The sequence below is a fragment of the Talpa europaea genome, assembly GCF_964194135.1.
Source record: "Talpa europaea genome assembly, chromosome: 1".
NCBI classification, from domain to species: Eukaryota; Metazoa; Chordata; class Mammalia; order Eulipotyphla; family Talpidae; genus Talpa; species Talpa europaea.
Window position 1 is genome coordinate 144402407 of NC_140073.1, and position 21198 is coordinate 144423604.

Below are 21198 nucleotides of genomic sequence, written 5' to 3' on the forward strand. Positions count from 1 at the left end.
CAGGGGAAAAATAAGAAAAAGCCCTGGCATGGAAACCAGACGCTCACTGGACGTGAGCTGGGCAGTGCCCGATGGGAGGAAAGCCCAGCACAGAATGGGCCAGGTGTGGCAGCCTCAGGTATCCGGGGCCTGGGGAAGGGCTGCCTGCTCCGGGCCAGTCTTGACTTTTCCCGCAGCCCCACAAGACTCTGCTCAGCCATACCCCTCCCCTCGGAGGCTGGCCAGTCACCCTAACACTGGTTCCCCCTGCCCTTCCCCACCAGACCTTCACCTCCCTTCAGCAGGCCCCACCCCACTGGGCAGGGACTCTGTCAGGGGTGCCGAGCACAGGGGCTGACACCAAGGAGCAGCCAGAAACCTCACTTGGAGGTGGGGCCTTGGGGTGGACCTCCGGGTGTGAACCTGGCTCTGCCAGCTAGTGGTCTAGGCGAGCCCTTAGCCTCCCACCTGAGAAGGAACCAGAAGGAACCAGTCGAGGAGACTGTTTAGAGGAAAGGATATGAGGCATGGGGGAGGGGTTATAAAAGTCGATGCCTGGACCAGTGATCCCTCCACTTCCGAGTCTACTGATAAGTCTGAGCCAGTGACAGACCCTACCCTAACCCTATGTCCTGCTGGGACCCCAGCCCAATCTGGCCTCCCTGCCCCCCCCCTTTTCTCAGACACCAGGCAGCAAGAGAAGGCCTGCAGCACCTGTCTCCTGGGTCCCCCAGGCGCCCCCCCCATGGCCGTCATACCAGTCCAAGGGCACCACTCCCCTGTTCTTCATGCCCAGAAGCACCACAGAGGGTGGGGCCTTCAGTGGTGCTGCCCCGAAATTGAAGTCGAGCTTCAGAGGGGTGAAGACCGGGGGTATCTGGCTTGTGCTGCGTGGAGGAGGAAAATAGGCTCAGAGAGGGGGTGAGGGTAGGACAGGCCCTTGCAGGGTGGTGGCTGGGCACTCATCAGAGAATTGGGACTGGTGGGTGGTGTGGGCTTGCACTTCAGGCCTTGAGTTAACCCCTGCCTTCTGGAGGCCCCTCCAGGACAGGGTGTGGATTTTTTTTTTAAAGATTTATTTATTTATGCATACAAAAGCTGGGGTACAGGCCAGAGATGCAGGGGGTGGTGAGAGGGTCCACCAGAGAGACAGTGGGGAACAGAACAGGCAGACTGACTGAAATACACTGCTGAGGGGAGCAGTGGGCGAGACACTAGAGGTCTGCTGCACCATGTGGGTTTCTCCCTGGCAGGCCAGGGATCAAACTCCTGCTGCAGAGGCTGTGGATTGCTTCATAGTGTGGTGCTTAACGCCTTGCGCCATCAGGGAGGCCCGGAAGGGTGTGGATTTGGGGGAAGGAGCCACTTTTGGGATGGGCCCGGTACAATGTGTGTATACAGAAAGCCCCAAGGACAATCCCAGAACGGCCCTGCCTCCCCCAGGTGCAGCTCACCTGTGCCGAGTGGGGACCCTGTAGGTGAGCTCCCAGGGGGTGGGGTCACGCTTCAGGTAGCTGTTGAGCATGTCCAGGGAAAAGAGGCGCCACAGTTGCTTCCGGGGGATGCCCTCGGCGCTGCCCATGGAGCAGACATCCAGGAAGGAGAGTAAGGGGTACACGGCCACCAGGAAGACACGACACAGCTCCCGCTTCTCGCCAACCTTGTTATCTGGGGGAGAGGGGAGCGGAGAGACAGGCGTGGGCTCACGTCCCAGCTCCCCAAGGCTCACATCCCAGCTCCCCCGGAGCAGGGCGCACACATGGGACCTGGTTGGGAGCAGGTGGTGCCTGGGCTCTGGGGCCTTTCCAGCAACAGGCCGCTCTTGTCCAATATTCCCTTCCTACCTGTTCTAAGTGTTCGGACGCCCACTGCCTCGACCGTGCACCGGTATTTGATTTCCAACTGATCACTAACAGCTTTGTTGAGATACTTATTATATAATTGTATATATATAATCTTACTATATAATTATATGCCTATAATTTTACATACTGAAAAATCAACCCTCTTATATACTGTAAACCCCACAATTCAATGGTTTTCATATATTCGCAGTTTACCACAGTTTACCCTCATCGCTATCTACTTTGAGAACATTTTCATCACCCCAAAAAGAAACCCAGTACTAAGTAGCTGTCCCCATTCACCTCCCACCCCCACCCCTGGCAACCACATATCTGCTTTCCGTTGCCATGAATTTGCCTGTTCTGGAGATTTCATGTGAATGGAATGACACATTATGTGACTTTGGGGCTGGCTTCTTTCTTCTGCCCAGATGTTCCAAGGCCCACCGTGTGGTAGCGTGTCGCCGCTTCATGCCCTGTTCTTACCTGTGCACCGCTTTACAGATGAGGAAACAGTGTCAGGGAGGTCACGCAACTTGCTAAGACTAGAGGGCTTAGAAATGCTGGGGCCAGGATCCTGCCCAGAGGGCCTGGTTCAAGTCCACACTTGGAGGCGCTCTCTGTGCCTCCCCAGACACCTGAGAGCAGGCTGGTGACAAGCCCATTTTACGGAGGAGGAAGCTGAGGCCCAGTGAGTCAGTGCAGCCTAAACTCTTCGCGTGTGGTTATAGATGCACACGGACACCCCCACACACGTGTGGTTGTGAGGCCTTCCCACCGGACACCCAAAGGCACACCCACCCTGCTAGCTGCATCAGGACTCACACAGCCCTCCCCACCCCTCCCGCTCCTCCCTGGAGGCTCAGGTACCTCTGAGGGAGAAGAGCGCGCAGCTGATGGTCCAGGAGTACTGGGACCGGCGCTTGGGACAGGCCGTCAGGGAGATGGTGTCCTGGGACCGCGGCGGCATGCTCCCCTCCATCCTGTCCAGCTGCAGAGCTGTTCAGAGATGACCCAGGTTGGGGCAAGGGCAGAGGAGGCGCTCAGTGCAAGTCAGGGAGGCCCCGGCTCTCCTGCTCCTTCCCAGACCCCTCCTGTGGGCCAGGAGGCCACTGAGTGGAGAGAAGCCCCTGCATCATCAGTAATGAAGCGTCCCTCCTCCCAGTTCAGGACCGCTCTTGTTTGTGTCCTTGGCACCTCCGAGCTCTGTGCTCCACTCAGCAGCCCTGCTTAGGAGCCACCATTACACAGGGAGGAAGCTCAGGCTCAGGGAGGGCAGCCTCCTGCTCGGCGCCACAGTTAGCCAGTGGAAGCACCGAGTTTTCAGGCCTGCTCACCGACCTCCGAACCATGGTCTGGTTAAGCAGCCTTAGCCAGACCCCTCACTCCCCACCTCTCCAGCCCCATCCCAGCCTGGCCGAGTACCAAGGGGGTCACCATGGATGAGCTCGGGGCTGCTTTGCTCCAGGTACAGGCGGTAGTGGAGGGTGCAGTGGCCCTCGTTCAGGATCACCAGAGGCCTGGACTGCGAGCTGTTCACCAGGATGTTCCCAAAGTCCAGTTCCTTTTCCTGCACCTGTGGGCCAGAGTCAGCCAGCCCAGGGGGAGGGGCGCCCCCAGGTCCCTGGCCTTGGCCCCACCCCTAGTCTCGGAGAATCCCCAAGGAAGGGCAGGACCAGGGTGGGAGCCAGCAGGCAACCATCCCCTGCCCTCTTGGCATTGGGCACTCTCGTGCCTTCCCTTCCACCACTGCCCTGACCCCCGATCACCCACCCCCAGCCGCCAGGGCTTGCCCACTCACAGAGAGGTTGCTGGTGATGCCCACGCCCACAAGCCGGAGGATGTAGTGGGTGATAGCGGGGGGCTTGGTGTTTGGGGGCAGGCCAGCCTCCCACACCCACATCCCCACGTGGAACAGGTACTTGGTCTCCTCCAAAGGGCTGAAGGTCCAGGTCAGTGTCTAGGGTCACAGAGATGATCCTGCATGGGGGCCTCCAAGAAAGCCCCCGGCCACCAGAGGTCCCACCGCCAATGCCAACCATGGCTGGCCCTTTGAACCAGGCACCTCACATGTCCTCTGTTGTTACCTCCCTAAGCTCCTCAATCTGCTCCCCAGGTAGGTGGTATTTTAGTGCCTTGCTTTCTCATGAGAAATGGAGACTCAGAGAAGTGGAGTCCAGTGCTTGAGGTCATACAGCTGGCGAGGCTGCTTGGCAGGAGCTGGGTATGCTCTCCTGCCTCACGACAAGGTCCCCTGAGCTCTCACAACCACTGTGTGCTGGTGGCTCCTGTCCCAAGTTTGGTCTCCCCAACTAGTCTAGAAGGTTCTAGAACAGGGAGGGGGCCCTGCTGGTTTGGATCACACCCCTGCCCCCTCCAAACTGCACCCGGGATCTCTGGAGTCCCCTTCTTTGCTCCTTAATGAGAGCCACCCATGTGGGCCCAAATCCAGCTGCTCCAAAGCATGTCCTAGTTACAGAGCTCTCAGTGCTGGGGATCATGGGTGGAGAGAGGACCCATGCCTGGGCACCAGCATATCTTAGCAAATGTTTTTTCTCCTCTAAGTAACAATTCTCCTTTGTAAAATGGGGGTGATGGTGAGAGTAACAATCACAGCTGTTTCTGAGGCTGGGGAAGTGGCGATGGATTGAAGAGGCGGTGCATAGAGTAAGCCCACCCCTTGAGAAGCAGGAATAAGCGATGCGGTGAAGGGTCAGTGGACAGAAGCCCTCTCTACTCAGGCCCTGGCAGTGGACGGGCACTCACGAGGCTCTCGTTGGGCTGGATGAGCCCCCTGGAGGGCTGGACGGCCAGCATCTTTCGGTACTGCTGGGAGATCCTCCACTCGAACTCCAAGGGCAGACGTGAAGGGTTGCTGAAGGTGAAGAGGCTGGTGGAGGGGCAGCCCACCCAGGTGGGCTTGAAGAAGATGTTTTTACTGGTGTCCAGCTTCAGCTGCAGTGGCTCCTCCCGGCTCTGCATGCTCACCTCCTGAGGCCAGAGAGTGGGGGGCAGGCCCGGACATTATCCCCTAGCCCTGGTTCTCCCAAATGTCAAAGAAGGCACAGAGGGGTCCCTTTTCCCCTTGGAGAGGGCAGCTCTGCCAACCTGGGAATGGGCAGTTTCTGCCAAAGGCAGAGTAGGCAGTAACTTTTCTTTTCTTCTGGAAAAGAACCCAGAGACTGAGGGAGGAGGTATGGATTATGTTATGGGCCACACATGGGCCACAAACAGGACCCTATTCCTGGCCTGACACCCCTCTGCCACCTGTAGATATGACTCTTATGTGCCCGCGCTTGTCTTTTGGAGCTCTGAACCCCTTTTTCTGTCTCAGACCCCATGAAGTGGACTGGGAGGGTCCTGAGGGGTGGGAGAGCTGTTGGCAGCTGTGCCTGAGGAGTCTCTCCCTGCTGTGCCACCTCCTGCAGAAAAAGCGGCCTCTGTGCCACTGTAAGGGAGCTTTAGAGACCAACCTCTGAACGTGGCTTTGAAAAGGGAAGCCACGCTCCCAAGGGCCCAGTTCCCAGCCCTGCCTCCTACCTTGAGATACAGGGGACAAAAATTGAACTGCAAGTAGAAAGTGTGCTGCTTCCAGGCAGTGCCCTTGGGGTAGGTGCAAATGAGGAAGATCTGGTGGGCCCCAGGGGCCAACAGGCCAGAGCTGGGCCGTAGGAAGATGTCTGAGCTGCTCTGAGGGGTCAGGTTGAAGGTCAGCAACATGGAGCCCTTGTTGACCAGGAGCAGGCTGCAGTAGGAGGGTTCACCCGGGGACACTGCAGGAAACAGCTGGGGCACAAGAGCAGAGGAGAGAGAACTGTGCTCAGATCCAGGCCCACATTATGTGGACTCAGTGGGGACCCACAAAGCCTTCACATGTTCCAGTCAATACCCTGAGAGCAGGGTTGGAGGGAGCCCATAGCCTGGCACCAAAAAACACTTCGGTCCTCCAGAGACTTCCAGAAAGAAGAGGGGGCCACAGGAGCTGGTGCCGGGAAACTCAGGCCTCCCAAAACATTCCTCAGGTTAAGTAGAAGTTTTAGCACTTTTAGGGTGGCTTTGGATAACCTACTTTCAGAGATCCTGGTTCCAGAAGATCAGGGGTATGCCAGCCCCATCTACTGATTCTCCTGAAGGGAGTTCCACTTTAAGAAAGAGAAAGCCCCAGGCACCCTGGCTTCCAAACACTCCTTAGGTGTGTGGAGAGCGGTCAGCACGTGCTGAGGGCTGAGCAGGCTACACACCACCAGGCTGACATCGCTGACCCGGTTCCCAGTCAGCTGGGGCAATAAGCACGCATGCGTAATGCAGCGTGAGACACAGGTCCAGAATCCACTGGATGACGGTAAAGGCCACAGACCTCGGGGAGGAGTTGGCCAAGGGAATGGGGCAGGGCTGGGTGGGAGTAGGACTGCTTTGCCCGGTGCCGTCGCAGGGGCTTTGGGGAGGGGCACCCTTGAGCTGAATCTCGGAGGTGGTGCAGGTTTGGGGTTGGGGAGGAATACAGCTGGGTCGGGGGAGCACGATGGCCCCCAAGCACTTGTCCAAAAGTGGCGTGTTTCAGCAGTGTGAGGAGGAGAGTGAAGACGGGCGGAAAGGTGAGCAAGGGCAATGGAAGCTGGAAAGAAGAGGCACGGGAGGAGACGGGGGGCTGGAACCGGGGGGACTGGCTCAAGGGTCTGTATTTTGAAGCCAGCGTGATCCTGCTGGTCGAGGCAGACAGGACTCCAGCGACAATTTATGAGGCCTGAGGAAGGGGCTGGGCCAGGGCGCCCGCTCTGCGCGCCCTGCAGACATGGCGGTCCTCGAGGGCAGGGGCCGTGGCGGGTGGTCAGATCCTTAGCAGCTTCTCGGTAAGCAAAACACAGACAAATGGAGAAGCTGGAGTTTTAAACCTGAGGGTCTTAGAAGCAGGGAGTATTTCGGGTGGAGCCAGCAGTCCAAGCCCGAGACTCTCCGTGGCCCGGCGGAGAGTCCTCAATGACCCAGAGCCCCAGGACCCGGCGGTGGGGAGGTGGGGAAGGCCAGAGAGGTCACTGGCTGGGGTGTTTCTGAGACCATCAGAGAGGAGAGGGATGTTCCGGCCAAGGCAGAAGCTAAGCTCCCCTGGGGTCCCCGCTCACCTTGGGGGCGTCCAGGGAGTAGATGGGGATGTGGTGTTCCAAGGCAGCATAATAGCTGTGGCCTCGAGCGTGGAGCGTCAGGCACCAGGACGGGCACACTGTGCAGTCCTCTTCGATGTTATTGTAGCTCTGCAGGACCTGCAGGGGGCCGGACCCGTGGACAAGCTCCTAGTCCTGTCTCCCACTCTGTGGGGCCCCCTGCGCTGTAGGAGTCCCACACTGGGCACAGCACAGAGGGCCTCCCTGAAGAGGGTGCCCACAATCAGTTATGATGCAGCCCCTGCTATTGTGCGCCAGGTCCCGACTGAGCACCCAGCAAACACACACCCTGTGTGGCTACAACAGCCCAAGGGCGGGCAGGCAGGATGTGAAGGCAGCCAGCACCCTGTCGAAAGAGCCTAGAGACGTGGAGGCCGATACAAACCACCCAGCCCCAGCTGCAACCGTGATTTTAAATGTCCCAGTAGCCACACCGCTGAAGAGAAACACGTGACATTAACCTTAATCGATTTTATTTAACCCCAAAGGATCAAAATCTTATCATTTCAACATAGTCAATATCTAAGTGATGTGTGAGACAGTTTACACTCCTTTTGGGCTAAGACTTCCAAAGCCAGTGTGTGGATGTGCTTAGACCTTTACAGTGCTTCTTCTTCTTCTTTTTTTTTTTTTTAAATGCTGCTGATTTTTTTTTTTTTTTAACGATTTTTTTTTTTTTTTAATAGGGGCATGCTTTATTTATTTGTTTGCTGGTTTGTTTGTTTGTTTTTTTTGTTTATACATGCACTGGGTACAGTCAGAAGCGCGGGAGGGTGAGAGAATTCACCAGAGCCAGAGCGGGGAGCAGAGCAGGCAGAAGGACCGAAGTACACTGCTGAGGGGAGCAGCGGGCGGCAGGAGAGGTCTGCACGCCATGTGGGACCCTTCTCTGGTGGCCGGGGAGCAGCCGGGGATCGAACCGGCGCCGCAGAGGCCGCGCGCAGCTTCGCAACCCAGCGCTCAACCGCTGCGCCACCGGGGAGGCCCGCTGCTGATTTTTTTTTTTAAAGATTTATTTATACAAGCACTGGGTACAGTCAGAAGCACGGGAGGGTGAGAGAATTCACCAGAGCCAGAGCAGGGAGCAGAACAGGCAGATGGACCGAAATACACTGCTAAGGGGAGCAGCAGGTGTGGCAAGAGAGGTCTGAGCACCATGTGGGACCCTTGCTGGAGGCCGGGGATTGAACTGGCGCTGCAGATGCTGCAGGCAGCTTCACAGCCCAGCCCTCAACCGCTGAGCCACCAGGGGAGGCCCTACAGCACTTCTTATTTCAGACTCCCCGCATTTCAAAGGCTCAGTGGCTACTTGTGGCTGGTGGTTGCCATGCCAGAGAGCAGAGGGATAGAGCCTGCAGCCTAGAAGTCTGACCTGGGCAAAGCCAGGTGTCCACAACCTTCCTCTTACAAACCTCCACATTCGCCTTCTGCGGGATATTAGAACAGAGCCAACTAGAAGCTCGTCTTGGGAAAGTTTTCTCAAAAGTTTGGCTACGACCCCAAGTTTATAGATGAAAATGCCAGGGTTGATTGCCACGAGGGGTCTTGCTCAGCTGGCAAGGGGCTCTGATCTTGACTGCACAGCCCCACTCTTCTCTGGGCCCCAGCCCCCCAACCCCTTCACACCGATGCCCATTCCCCAACACTGGGGGCCTGCCCATGCCCCCTTTACAGGCCCCGCATCCTATTTCAAGGACTAGCAGGAGGCGAGGCAACCACAGCAGGGGTGGTGGGAGGTGGGAGGTGGGAGGTGGGAGGCTACCTATGGGTGAGCCTGGGGCAACCAGTAGGTTCACCGTCCAGCCAAGGAGGCAAAGGAAGGAGGGAGCAGAGCCTGGCAGGGAGGCTGGGCCATACAGCACCCCTCCGTCACCTCCGCCAGCCCACCCAGTAGTCAGGCTCTGCCTTCCCCATCTCATCTGCGTGCACACACCTTATAGAGAGCGAAGGCTTCCAGCTCTGCGGAGTAGAAGCCGTTGGGATGAGGCGGGTGGAAATGCAGGCGCATGGCCATGGACTTGAGTGGGGGCACGACACAGGTTTCTGGAGTCACCCAAAAGGGGCAGTCAGACCTGTGCGTCCAGACCACGGTGATCTTGCCCTTGGTGTGGTTCATCAGGCACAGGGGGACGGGGCTGGGGTCCTCAGGCGGGGGGCAGGCACCAAAATCCACCTCAGTGGGCTCTATGCTAACAGGCGGGGGGAACACGGCCACATCGCTGGTGCCGTCAAAGAAGTACTCGGTCATGGGGGGGACGTGGGGATACTTCGGAGCTGGCGTGTCCTCCGGATCCTGCATGGGGGAGAGATGGATGGGCAGGGACTCAGCTGCCATTCCTTCTGCTGCCGTCCTTTCTGGAAGAGCTCCACACAGTCACTAACGGTGCCCGCAGGGCTCTGGGGGAAGGGGACTCCCCAAGAATTTGCTAGAGAAGGGGGCATGAACCTGGGGTGAGTAGCCTGGCCCCCCGGGGGGCCAAAGGGGTGCTCTGTACCTCAAGGGGGATCATGAGGGCCCCATTCTTATCCTGCTCCAGCTTTTTTTCCTTCAGCATGATGCCCAGGATGTCAGGGGGGTAGAGCGTCAGGCCCCGTACCAGGTGCGTGCGGTACCAAGCGACGTGCTGAGGTCTCAGGATGGCCGGCTTGGTGCTGTCTGAGTGGCAGGTCCCTATCAGGTCCAGGAACATCGGGTCCTACAGTATTGTGCAGGAGGCCAGAGTTCAGCTCCCACTCAGCACCTGGGCCCAGGCCCAGCCGGGCAGGGTGCTCTGCCTGTGAGTGCTCAGGGAGCACATGCTGAGTGGGGTGAGCTCCCAATCGTCCCTCTCCCCAGCCCATCAGAGGCAGTGGCAGGGAGCCCCCAGCCTGGCTGCACTCAGGGTGAGGCTGGCATGCCCACAGGCTCAGACCCTGGCCAGACACGGGCCCTGGAGGAGTCGATGCAGCAGACAGCTCCAGAAGTGCCAGATGCAGGGGAGGGAGCCCCAAGCACAGTTTCACCCCTTCAGCTCCCAGGGAGCCCCTCCTTACCTCCTCCCACTGCTTACCTGGTGGTGGACAAGACAGGCCACCCTTCGGAAATAGATGATAGGGTGAGTGGGCTGGAAAGCACAGTGCAGGGTCATGCGGGTTTTGCCCACCAGGGTCCCGAAGGCGGGTCTGATGCTAAACGCGCTCTCCTGGCAGTCAATGGCAAACTGAAAGCGGGCCGTGCAGTCTGACTTGTTCTCAATCCACAGGGGCTGCTCCGAGCACTCCCCAAGGGTGACCCGAGTGAAGTCAATGCAGTCGTGCTGCAGGGACACGGCGGGACCTGGGCATAGGAGATGGGGTCCCTCTGAGTGGGCTGTCCCCAGGGTAGGGCTGGGGTTATCAGCCTCCCTGAGGATGTCTCAGAAAGGGTCCCATTCATGGGAGGAGGCGCAGCGCAGAGATGGAAAACGAGGCTGGACATGCCAGGGCCCCAGGAGCCTGAGCAGAACTTGGAGGTCACCAAGGTGAAGGCAGGAACAGGATCTCCAGGTGTCCCTGATTTCTCAGTGAGCCCACCAGGGGGCAGCAGACACCCAGGCAGAAGGGCAAGGAGGTGGCCTAAGGCAAGGTGCATTTCCCAGTCCTAAGTAAGAGTGGGTCCTGCTCCTGTCCCGAGGGGAGTGCAGCCTCCTGCAGTTGCCAGTACCTCTACAGAAACCAACAACTTTGAGCAGGGTTTGGGTGGCGCAGCCAGAGGGAATGATGGAGAAGTAGCCCATAGTTCTGATGTCCAAAGTCCTGGGGTGGAAGAACACAGACACGCATTTCTTCCCTCCTGGGGGCACGACGCCCTGCACCTTGGGGCATGAGAAGGCCGAGTCTTTGACCAACATGTCTTGGGCCACTTCGATCCTGAAGGGGGCGCTCACCTGTGAGGCCAGGTGGGGCAGGAGAGGGCAAGTTAGAGGGACCCAGCCCAAGGGGGTAAGGGCAGCTAGTGCCCAGAGTGTGCCCCACTTATTAGCTTTGATTGTGGGTGAGGCAACCCCTACCAGGAGGAAAGAAGAGGCCAAGACAAAACGTGTGCCCTGAACTGGGGCTGCTCTGAAGGAACCTTCTCTTCCCAAAGGGCCAGCTCTGATCCTGAGGTCAGGATGGTCATATGGTTGCTCTTTGGGGAAACAGGGGATACCCTAGCCCCCAGAAGAGAGGAGAAAGGGACACATGTATGTTTCAACAGACATGGGTTAGGTGAGGCTTGGGACCAAAGGAAAAGGAGGGCCATCTGTAAAGGGGTGGGTTTTAGGAGTTCCCAGCTCAGTGATCCCCAAATCCTGCCCCCACTCCCCCCAAATACACAGGGCGCCTACCACTGATGGATTATACAGCTTGATCTGCCTCTCAGCAGTGCAGCCCACAGCAACAGAGCCGAAGTGCAGCACTTTCTGGAAGCCTTCCACATCCTGGTCTCCTGGGCACTTCTGCCTTATGCTCACCAGCAGCTGTGCACACTTGCCTGGGACAGAGATGGGGGCATCTTGGGGAGAAGCTCACCGGGGCTTTGCCCTTAGAAGCTGTGACACCAAGGAAGGCACAGAAAAGGTACAGCCAGTGGGGCTGGCAAGGGGGTGGTGGGGAAGCTGGTGCATGTGCCATGGGGGCCAAGTCAGGGAGCAAGTTTGGGGGAGCACATGAAGCTTTGAGAGCCAGGGGCGTACAGCAGGTGGGAGCCAGGGACAGGTGAGAGGTGGGGCTCACCCACAGCCTGCAGCTGGATGCTGCACTTCTGCTGGCCCCTCTCTCCATACCAGCACGAGGCCTGAACTTCGTAGATGATAGCCATCAGGGGCTGGAAGGTCACCTTGATGCGAGAGGACTGGCCTGGCTCCAGCAGCCCCGTGGTGGGCAGCATCTGGAATGGGTTGGGGAACTCCCAGTTGTAGCAGGAGGTCAAGTCCCTGGGGGAGGGCAAGGGACAGGGGCAGGTCAGAGTCACTGTGCTCATTCTGACCACTGGCTCTCCTTAGAAAGGTGGGGACCCTGGGCAGCCCTCTTTATATCCCCATGCCCCCTCCCCAACAGACATGCCAGTCTCTCCTCTCCCAGGTGCCTTCCTCAGAATTCTCAACTATCCCCCTCACCCCACATTGTCCAGGCAGAACCAGGCTTCGACCATGTCCCCCACGGCACACATGGGCAACTGCAGGGACAGCGGGCAGATCAGCATGTGACAGGGCAGGGTGGCCCGCAGGTACACACTGAACACTCCCTCTTCTTTCTCAAACCACAACTGGTCCAGGTACTCCTTCTGCAGAGAAGTAGGGTGGAGAGGGGGTGGGGAGGGGGTAGGGAGAGTGGTAGAAGCCATCACTGATCAGTGGCTCCTAGCTGGTACTGGGGGCCACATCCCAACCCAGTCCTTGGCCGCACCCCCAACACAATCACTGAGGCCTGGTCTGGGCCCTGGCCTGCTAGTTCAGTCTCAGAGGAGCAGGTCAGTTATCTGCCCACCAACATTACCTTGGTCTCAGAGCTTTGGGGCCTCTATTATAGCGAACAAAGTATTTGTTTCGGGGGAGGCATTTTGAGAGCAGGAAGAGGTCAGGAAATAGCCAAAACAGTAGCACAGCCTTTGCCCCCCAACATTCAATTGGGAATGCCCCTCTGTCCAATGAGATAGGGCCTGTGTCTCTCCAGGATTTCCCAAGCTGGAGTTTTGGCAGCAGCTGGTAGGGTGTGTATCGGGTAGCGTGTAATTCCTTGCTGCTCTGACCTGATCTTGTCCAGGGGTTCCTGTTCCTGTGTCCCTCCCTGCCCTCCACTCGCCATGGTGGGCCTTACCTCCTCCAAAGGCCGGAAGATGATGGGGAGGGTGAAGGTTATGCCTGGGCTCAGGAAGATGGGCTGAGGAATGACTGTGAAGAAGAACTTGCTCTTGGGGGGCCTGCAGGTGAGAGCCAGGGGGGAAGCACCTAAGGATCAGGGCTTAGAAAACTAGAAGAGGCAGAAAGATTAGGAAAACCCTGGAAAACTGAGGGGGCGTGAGTCCCTGGGACACAGAAGAAAAGACCCTGGGAATGAGCCCGTGGGAGTTGTCACAAGAGGTCTTGTCTCCCTCATCTTACTGTTCTTGCCGCCATCTCCGCAGGATGGCAAAGCATCAGAGAGACACAGGGGTGAGGAAGTAGCATTTGTATCAGTGAAGTCTGTGGTAGTCCCTGGGGGTGGGGGTAGGGAGGCTGCCCTGATTTAACCAAACCCCTAAGCACTCAGCTGGGGGAAACCAAGGCTGAGAACAAGGGTGTCAGGTGTGCCTTTCCAAGCACAGGCCTTGGCAGAGCTGTAGAGTTCCAGGGTTGGATAACTATAGATACTGCAGACTTTAAGAACATTAATAAGGGGCCTCCCTGGTGGTGCAGGGGTTAATCACAGCACTATCAAGCTATCACCAGTCACTGCAGTACTAGTTTGATTCCCTGGCTGGCCAGGGAGGTGACCCACATGGTGCAGCAGACCTCTCCTGGCTTGCCCGCTGCTCCCCTCAGCAGTGTATTTCAGTGGATCTGCCTGTTCTGCTCCCTACTCTGTCTCTGGTGAATCCTTTCATGCCCCACTCCTCTGCACCTCTGGCCTACACCCCAGCTCTTGTATGTATAAATAAATAAATCTTAAAAAAAACTACAACAATAAATCTTAAAAAAAAATACAACATCCAAATTAATGGTGAAATAGTGAAATCTTTTACTTTGAGATCATAACCAAAAAAAGGATGACTTCTAAAACCACTATGTTCAACACTTTTCTATTCAACATACACTAAGGAAAGAAGAAAAGATATTAAAATTGGAAAGAAGGAAGAAAAATACCATTTCCATATAAAAGATGAGTGTGTAGATGGAAAGAAGAATTAACAAATAAATTATGAGAACTGATAAGAGGGTTTACTAAGGTTTTGAATATGACAAAGTCACACACAAAGCAACCACATAAAAATGCTTTTCTAAGAAACTAGAAACAAGCAGAAAATGAAACTACTTAAAAAAATATCATAAGCAACAACGTCAAAACCATAACATGGGCCTCCCTGGTGGCGCAGCGGTTGAGCACTGGGGTGCGAAGCTGCCTGCAGCCTCTGCAGCACCGGTTGATCCCCAGCTGCTCCCTGGCCTCTGGGGGAGGGTCCCACATGGCGTGCAGACCTCTCCTGCCGCCCGCTGCTCCCCTCAGCAGTGTACTTCTGTCCTTCAGCCTGCTCTGCTCCCTGCTCTGGCTCTGGTGAATTCTTTTGCCCTCCTGCGCTTCTGACTGTATGCAATGCTTGTATAAATAAATAAATCTTAAAAAAAAAAAACCATAACATACTAGGAATAAGTCTAACTAAAGATGTGAAGATGTATGAGGAGAAAACTGTGCCCTTCATTGAGAGACACAAAGAAGATCTAAATTCATGAAAGAGATAAACCATGTTCATGGATTGAGAGACTCAATTTGTAGTAATGCCAAATTGACCAATAGGTTCAATTAAATACCAATCAAAATCTCAAAAACAATTATGTGTATGTGGGATAAGCTGATCTGAAGACTTATGTGAAATATGAATTTATATGAATTTTCAAAAAAATCTTGAATAAGAATGAAGAATTTACACTACCATATATCAAAGTTTACTACAAATTCTAATAATTGGTTCAGGATGATATTAACCCAGGGAGAGACAAGAAGTTCAGTGGAACAAAACAGAGTTCAGAAATGGATCCAAAGATACATGGACACTTGATATACATTAGTGGTGTAAGAGATCAAGAGGGAATAAGATTTTCAGTAAACAGTATTGGAACAATTAGACATTTGATTGAGGAACAAGATGTTGTTGGATTCCCACTCCAAGCCATTCACAAAAATTAGTTCCATATAGATGAAAGACAAACATGAAAACTAAAAGTATAAAGTCCTTAGAAGGTACCAAAGGAAAACATATTCATGACTTAGGTAGGTGTAGATGCAAAAAGCATCAACTATAAAGATTCCTTGAAACTAAGAACTTTCTTTCTTCAGAAGACATGACAAAGTGCCGGAAAGACAGCTTATAAAGGAGAGAAGGTATTCACAACACAACTAACAAAGAATTAGTATCCACTACGAGAACTTCTACAAAAACAATCTAATAGAAAAATGGGCACAGCCTTGAATAGGAATTTCACAAATGAAATGGTCTATAACATATAAAAAGATACTTAACTATTTTAGTAATCAGGAAAGTACAAATTAAGACCACAAGTTACCATTATTGGCAAAAATGTTAAATCCTGCCAATAGCAAATATTGGTAAACAAGTAGAGGAATAGAAATTCTCATATGTGGCCCACAGGAATATAAATAGGTACAAGCACTGTAGAAAATAGTTGGCTTGATCCACCAAAGGCTAACATGTACATGTTCTAAGTCACAGCAGTTCTACGCCTGTGTATCTACCCTGGAAAAATTCTCATTCTCATGCAACCAGGGATGTATACGCAAATGGAGGTAACAGTCCCAAATAGAAATATCCAGTGTCCCTCAACAGAAGAACAGATGAACACATTATGAAACAGGCCCACCTTGGGATATTATACTGAAATAAAAAAGGATCAACTATAGTGGCAGGTGAATGAGTCTTGCTAATATAATTGGGCAAAATGAAAGTGTTATAAAAGTACACCACATTGGGCCTCCCTGGTGGTGCAAGGGGTTAAGCACAGCACTGTGAAGCTCTCCGCAGCCTCTGCAGCACGAGTTCGATTCCCAGACAGCCAGGGAGCTACCCACATGGCACAGTAGACCTCTCTTGTCACACCCGCTGCTCCCCTCAGCAGTGTATTTCAATCAATCTGCCTATTCTGCTTCCCACGCTGTCTCTGGTGAATCCTCTCACCCCCAACCCCATGCACCTCTGACCTGTACCCCAGTTCTAGTATGCATAAATAAATAATTTTTAAAAACTGTTTTTTTTTTAAAGTACACCACATTATTCCATCTATACAGATCTTGTAAGAAGGTGAAACTAAACTATCATTTAGGATGCAAACATAAGTGGTAAATCCATTTGTAAAAAGCAAGGATCATTATCATGAAAGAGGTTAACTTCAAGGGTCCGGAAGGTGCTCTATGAGGAGAGGGACACCAAATAGGGGAAGGTGAGCTTCAGACACTTATTCCATTGTTTCCCTGGTCAGTGGGATCCACTTTTGGTAAGTGGTTCAACTACACGTTTTATACACGCTTCTGATTTTGTTTTGCTTTTTTAAAGTGTCTGCTTTGGGGGTCTGGGGCCTGGGGGCTGGGTCTCTGACCTCATGCTGGTTGGTACCTGTACTTCATCTTCTGGGTTTTAAAGGATAGATTTTTTAGAACCAGGTTCTTAGTGATCTCCTTCCCGAGCTCCCAGCCTTTCCACTGCAGCTCCTCGGCCACCTCAATGCCCCAGACAACCTTCTTCTTCACTTTCTCCTGCCTCTTCGGGAAGCATACTTGAGTGTCCATGGGGCTGGTAGGCTGTTCGGTTGGCAGGAAGAAGGGGGGGGGGATGATACATTAGCATGATAGGACTCAACGGCTCAGATAAAAGGTCCAGAACATAATGAATCCACCTCCCTCATCCCTGGGAGAAGTCTGGAGTGAGAGGGTGGGGAGCAGATAGGCCCTAGGGTCAAAAATCACCTCTTCCAAAGTCACTGGAATGCTTTTGCAACTAGGTTCCCTTCATCCCTGCCCCAGAAGTCTCCCCTGGGCCACCCCATGTGGCCATTCCACCCTCCCCCCCACATATAGTATTTTCTTTTCGGATTTGCTCTCAAGAACAGTGTTAGCTAGCCGGCCAGCCTGCTCTGTTCCCCACACACCATCAGACATCTCTTCTCTCAGGGGCTCCTCCACCGCTTCCTCATCATCCCACCCCTTCTCAGAAGCCTCTCCTTACTGAAGCCGTCCATGCCAGGCACCTTTCCACCCTACAGGAATACTCCACAGCTCCTCTTCCATCCCTCACCTGGCTGCTGGAGCTAAGGAAAGAGCTAGTGTGCCCCGTGACTCACCCCTACCCCATGTCCTGACTTGGGGGTCACTCCAAAAATTGCTCCTGCCAGATGACACTACCAGTACCATGTGCCTGGCTTCCCTGGATGATGGAAAATCCTTCTGAGGGTCCATCCTCAACCCTCAACCCCTGGGGTGGCAAGGTGGACGGACCAGGTGCCACTTCCTGCCATGGCCATTGCCATGAACACACGACTCACTGCCATTCTACTTTATCTTCTAGATTGCTTTTATGTCATTACATAATACGAGGATATCATCATCCAGTCCACAAATATTTGCTGGCCTGCTCTTCTGCATGGTGCCAGGAGGACAATAGGGGATGAGAGCGGCAGCTCCCTTCTCTCCTGCAGCTGCATCCACAGAGAGTGCCTTGAGAGTCCATATGATATTTTCTTTCCTGACTTGCCCACAAAGACAGGTGCATGGGTGAGCGAGGGATTCACTTTAAGTTGGTGCCTCAGTCAGCGTCCAACCAGGAAAACAGAAGTCCCTCTGGGTGTTTAAAAAGAATTTAATGCACAGCCAGGAAATGGTGAAATCAGCCAGAAGTTAGCAACATTGAGGTTAGGGATCAGCTACCACATCCAAGTTAGGGGAAGGCAGCGGGGTTCGCAGAGCCCAGCGGCCTGTCTGCTGGGAACTGGAGCTGATGGGGGTGCTATTCAAGGTGGAGAGGGGGGAGGAGGAGTACCCTGGCTCCCCCCTTTCTCCTGCTTTGAGCGGGAAAGGGCAGTGAGTGAATCTGAGGGTCAACGGGCCTGGAATAACCCACACATGGAGGGGTGAGGTGACCCCTGGTCCCTGGTGCGGGGCAGGGAGGCACCTGCAACCACCACCTCATCTAAGAAGACACGAAACAACCACACACAACAGACACACACAACCCACCACACAACCCACCCCTGGACGACCACTTCCCACGCCCCTGTGATACCACGTAGCGAGAACCCCGGGAATAGCAGAGTAAACAACGCCCATATATCGGTCAGACACAAAGTCCTTTGGGTGAAGACCACAGCTACTTTCTGCAGGCTAGTCTATCACTTCCGGCTTGCTCCTCCTGCCCCCCCACCCCCGAGAGCTTCCACCACCACTTGCTCAGCTGGGCGCTCAACCTGTGCAGGGTCTAGTGCTGGATTTTAGACAAGGATATGGAGTCAGGCCACTCAGATTCCTAATGCCAGTCAGCTCTGCCACTCACCCCCCTCCCAGGCCTGCTGCACCCTGCTCCACCCTGCTCCACCCACCCCGACGTGTCCTCACCAGTGCACTGGTGTTGCTGCTACTGCAGACACTGCTGCTGGTGATGGTGGGGATGGCCATGGTGCTGGCACTCAGGCATGACCCAGAGTTCATGGTGTAGTCCCCGCTGTCCCGTGGCCTCGTGCTGGGGCTCGGGGAAGTCTGGCTGAGCATCAAGGCACCTGAAACACAAGTCCAAGGGGAGCACTCTGGTCAAGCGAGGAGCTCCTGCCAGTTTGGAACTGGGAAGAGGCCAGAGGGAAGACAGGCGGGACATGGAAAAAGCTTTCTCTGGAGTCCATGGAGTAGACTTGCATGGCCATCATTATCATGAAGTGGCTGATCCCAGCTCTAGTGATGGATGGCACCAAGAGAACGAGCCTGAATACAAGATTCGGGGTTTTCCTGCAAGCCTAGAGGCTCACCATTCCCTGGGGAGAGTGACATGGGGCTAAGCCCCACACATCCCCAGCCTCCATGGCCACACATGGCATTTCTCAGCAAACCCCAGGAGTGTTACTGAAGCACATGCATTACCTTTATCTGGCTTTTTTTTTAAAAAAAGATTTATTTATTTATGCATCCAAGAACTGGGGTACAGGCCAGCAGTGTGGGGGGTGAGAGACTTCACCAGAGACAAAGTGGGGAGCAGAACAGACAGACTGAAATACACTGCTGAGGGAAGCAGCGGGCGAGACAGGAGAGGTCTGCTGCACCATGTGCGTAGCTCCCTGGCCAGGGGTCAAACTCATGCTGCAGTGGCTGCGGATAGCTTCATAGGCTGCGTCTTAACCCCTTGCACCACCAGGGAGGCCCTTTATCTGGCTTTTATACTCTACTTCTTTTTTTTTTAATTTTATTTATTTATTTTATTTATTGATTTATACATACATGCATACAAGCACTGGGTACAGTCAGAAGCGCGGGAGGGTGAGAGAATTCACCAGAGCCAGAGCGGGGAGCAGAACAGGCAGAAGGACCGAAGTACACTGCTGAGGGGAGCAGCGGGCGGCAGGAGAGGTCTGCGCGCCATGTGGGACCCTCCTGCGGTCCCTCCTGCGGTGACCGGGGAGCAGCCGGGGATCGAACCGGTGCTGCAGAGGCTGCGAGCAGCTTCGCAACCCAGCGCTCAACTGCTGCGCCACCGGGGAGGCCCTATACTCTACTTCTTTTCTCTGAATGAGAGAATAAGGGGCAAGAAAGAGGCAAGTGAAACTGGAGTGTTCTTAGTCTCCTGGGTCTCCTCTATTAGTATACACTAGGGTTTACAGTAAGCACCCATTGAAATAATGACTCAATCCAAGGAAAATAACTCAACCTCTAGAACAGAGGGCTCCATGGATAGACTGCAGCTGGAAATTATATGCAAATATATAAGCAAATAAGATAGGCAAATTTTATGCAAAATGTCACATATATGGACATGTGTGCTTTTCCAGGGAGAATGTGCACAGCTTTCACCACATGCTCAGAAGAGTCCTTGGCCCTTTTCTAGAGAACACACAAGGGCCCCAAACTGGCTGTGGTTCCATCATCACAAAACCCTTCCTGCTTCACAGGCTTATTTTGTCACATGCCTCCCACGCCACCCCTGCCCATGCCTACCATATTAGTAATGTAATAATGGCCTTTTTGAACATATTTTTTAATAACAATTTTTTAAAGATTTATTCATTTATTCATACAAGCACCGGGTACAGTTGGAAGCGCGGCAGGGTGAGAGAATTCACTAGAGCCAGAGCGGGGAGCAGAACAGGCAGACTGACGAAATACACTGCTGAGGGGAGCAGCGGGTGCGGCAGGAGAGGTCTGTTGGGCCATGTGGGACCCTCGCCGGTGGCCGGGGATCGAACTGGTGCTGCAGAGGCTGCGGGCAGCTTCGCAGACCAGCGCTCAACTGCTGCGCCACCAGGGGAGGCCCTTTGAACATATTTTTCAGATGATTAGTATCCCTATCTTTTCAAATAAAAATATTAAAAAGAATAAGAGGGCCTCCCTTGTGGCGCAAGGGGTTAAACACAGCACTGTGAAACTATCTGCAGCCTCTACAGCACGAGTTTGATCCCCAGCCCGCCAGGGAGTTACCCACATGGTGCAGCAGACCTCTCCTGCCTTGCCTGCTGCTCCCCTCAGCAGTGTATTTCAGTCAGTCTGCCTGTTCTGTTCCCCACTCTGTCTCTGGTGAATCCTCTCCACCCCCCCTCCCCGCACCTCTGGCCTGTACCCCAGCTCTTATATGCATAAATAAATAAATCTTAAAAAAATAAAAATAATAAGAACTTTTACTGATGTTTACTGAGAACTTATCATGTGCCAAGTAGTGTTATAAGGCTTTCACATGTATTTTAGCCCTTACAGCAGGTCTTTTCTTTGGCCTAAAATGACCTCTTTTCACATTTGAGATTTAGTTCTTTAGTACAGCATGACAATGTAGTAAATAACTTTATGATCACCCTTAAGAAATTTACACACTTCCATCAGAATCTCTCATCCCTTCCCCCCACCCACCCAGAGCAAAAGATTCTTTGATTCAGTTTTCCTAATTGGCAACAGCTCCCAAAGGTGGAGGAAGGATGTCTTAGACTCACGCATTCATTCACAAAACATTTACTGAGTGCAGACAGGCAAAGCACCTCCCTTCAACTGTGAAGTGAATGTTCAGATGGACTCAAAGAAATGCAAGCTGAGAAGACAGGGAGAAGAGTCCCATTACTTTTCTGCTACTGGATGACTTTCTAGTCCTGGCCTGATTCACGAATGCCCCTGCTTCCAGGTTCTGAAAAAGTCTCCAATCAACACATGAAACATCTCAGCAAGTGTGCAGAAGAGATGAGACAATGAAGTAGAAAGCTGGTTCAGAACAGGTGTCAGGGCTTAGAGGAGTGAGCAAAGAAAACTGAGCCCCAACACCTGCTCAGATTCGC

The 21198-nt window shown here is 53.8% G+C and overlaps 1 protein-coding gene across 1 annotated transcript in view; it reads right to left on the reverse strand.

The window, feature by feature from the left end:
* CFAP65 (cilia and flagella associated protein 65) overlaps positions 1 to 18448 on the reverse strand; it is a gene marked incomplete at its 5' end in the record, with an annotated part of 32313 nt that extends 13865 nt beyond the window's left edge. Inside the window, 18 exons of the mRNA XM_084231614.1 lie at positions 738 to 866; positions 1434 to 1647; positions 2694 to 2822; positions 3249 to 3399; positions 3625 to 3783; positions 4590 to 4814; positions 5364 to 5609; positions 6944 to 7081; positions 8916 to 9275; positions 9478 to 9678; positions 10033 to 10298; positions 10665 to 10887; positions 11329 to 11474; positions 11717 to 11916; positions 12100 to 12266; positions 12800 to 12902; positions 16305 to 16489; positions 18296 to 18448. Coding sequence (XP_084087740.1) covers positions 738 to 866; positions 1434 to 1647; positions 2694 to 2822; positions 3249 to 3399; positions 3625 to 3783; positions 4590 to 4814; positions 5364 to 5609; positions 6944 to 7081; positions 8916 to 9275; positions 9478 to 9678; positions 10033 to 10298; positions 10665 to 10887; positions 11329 to 11474; positions 11717 to 11916; positions 12100 to 12266; positions 12800 to 12902; positions 16305 to 16489; positions 18296 to 18448 — 3395 coding nt within the window. The remainder of the gene's footprint in view (positions 1 to 737; positions 867 to 1433; positions 1648 to 2693; positions 2823 to 3248; positions 3400 to 3624; positions 3784 to 4589; positions 4815 to 5363; positions 5610 to 6943; positions 7082 to 8915; positions 9276 to 9477; positions 9679 to 10032; positions 10299 to 10664; positions 10888 to 11328; positions 11475 to 11716; positions 11917 to 12099; positions 12267 to 12799; positions 12903 to 16304; positions 16490 to 18295) is intronic.
* Positions 18449 to 21198: the final 2750 nt, after the last annotated feature.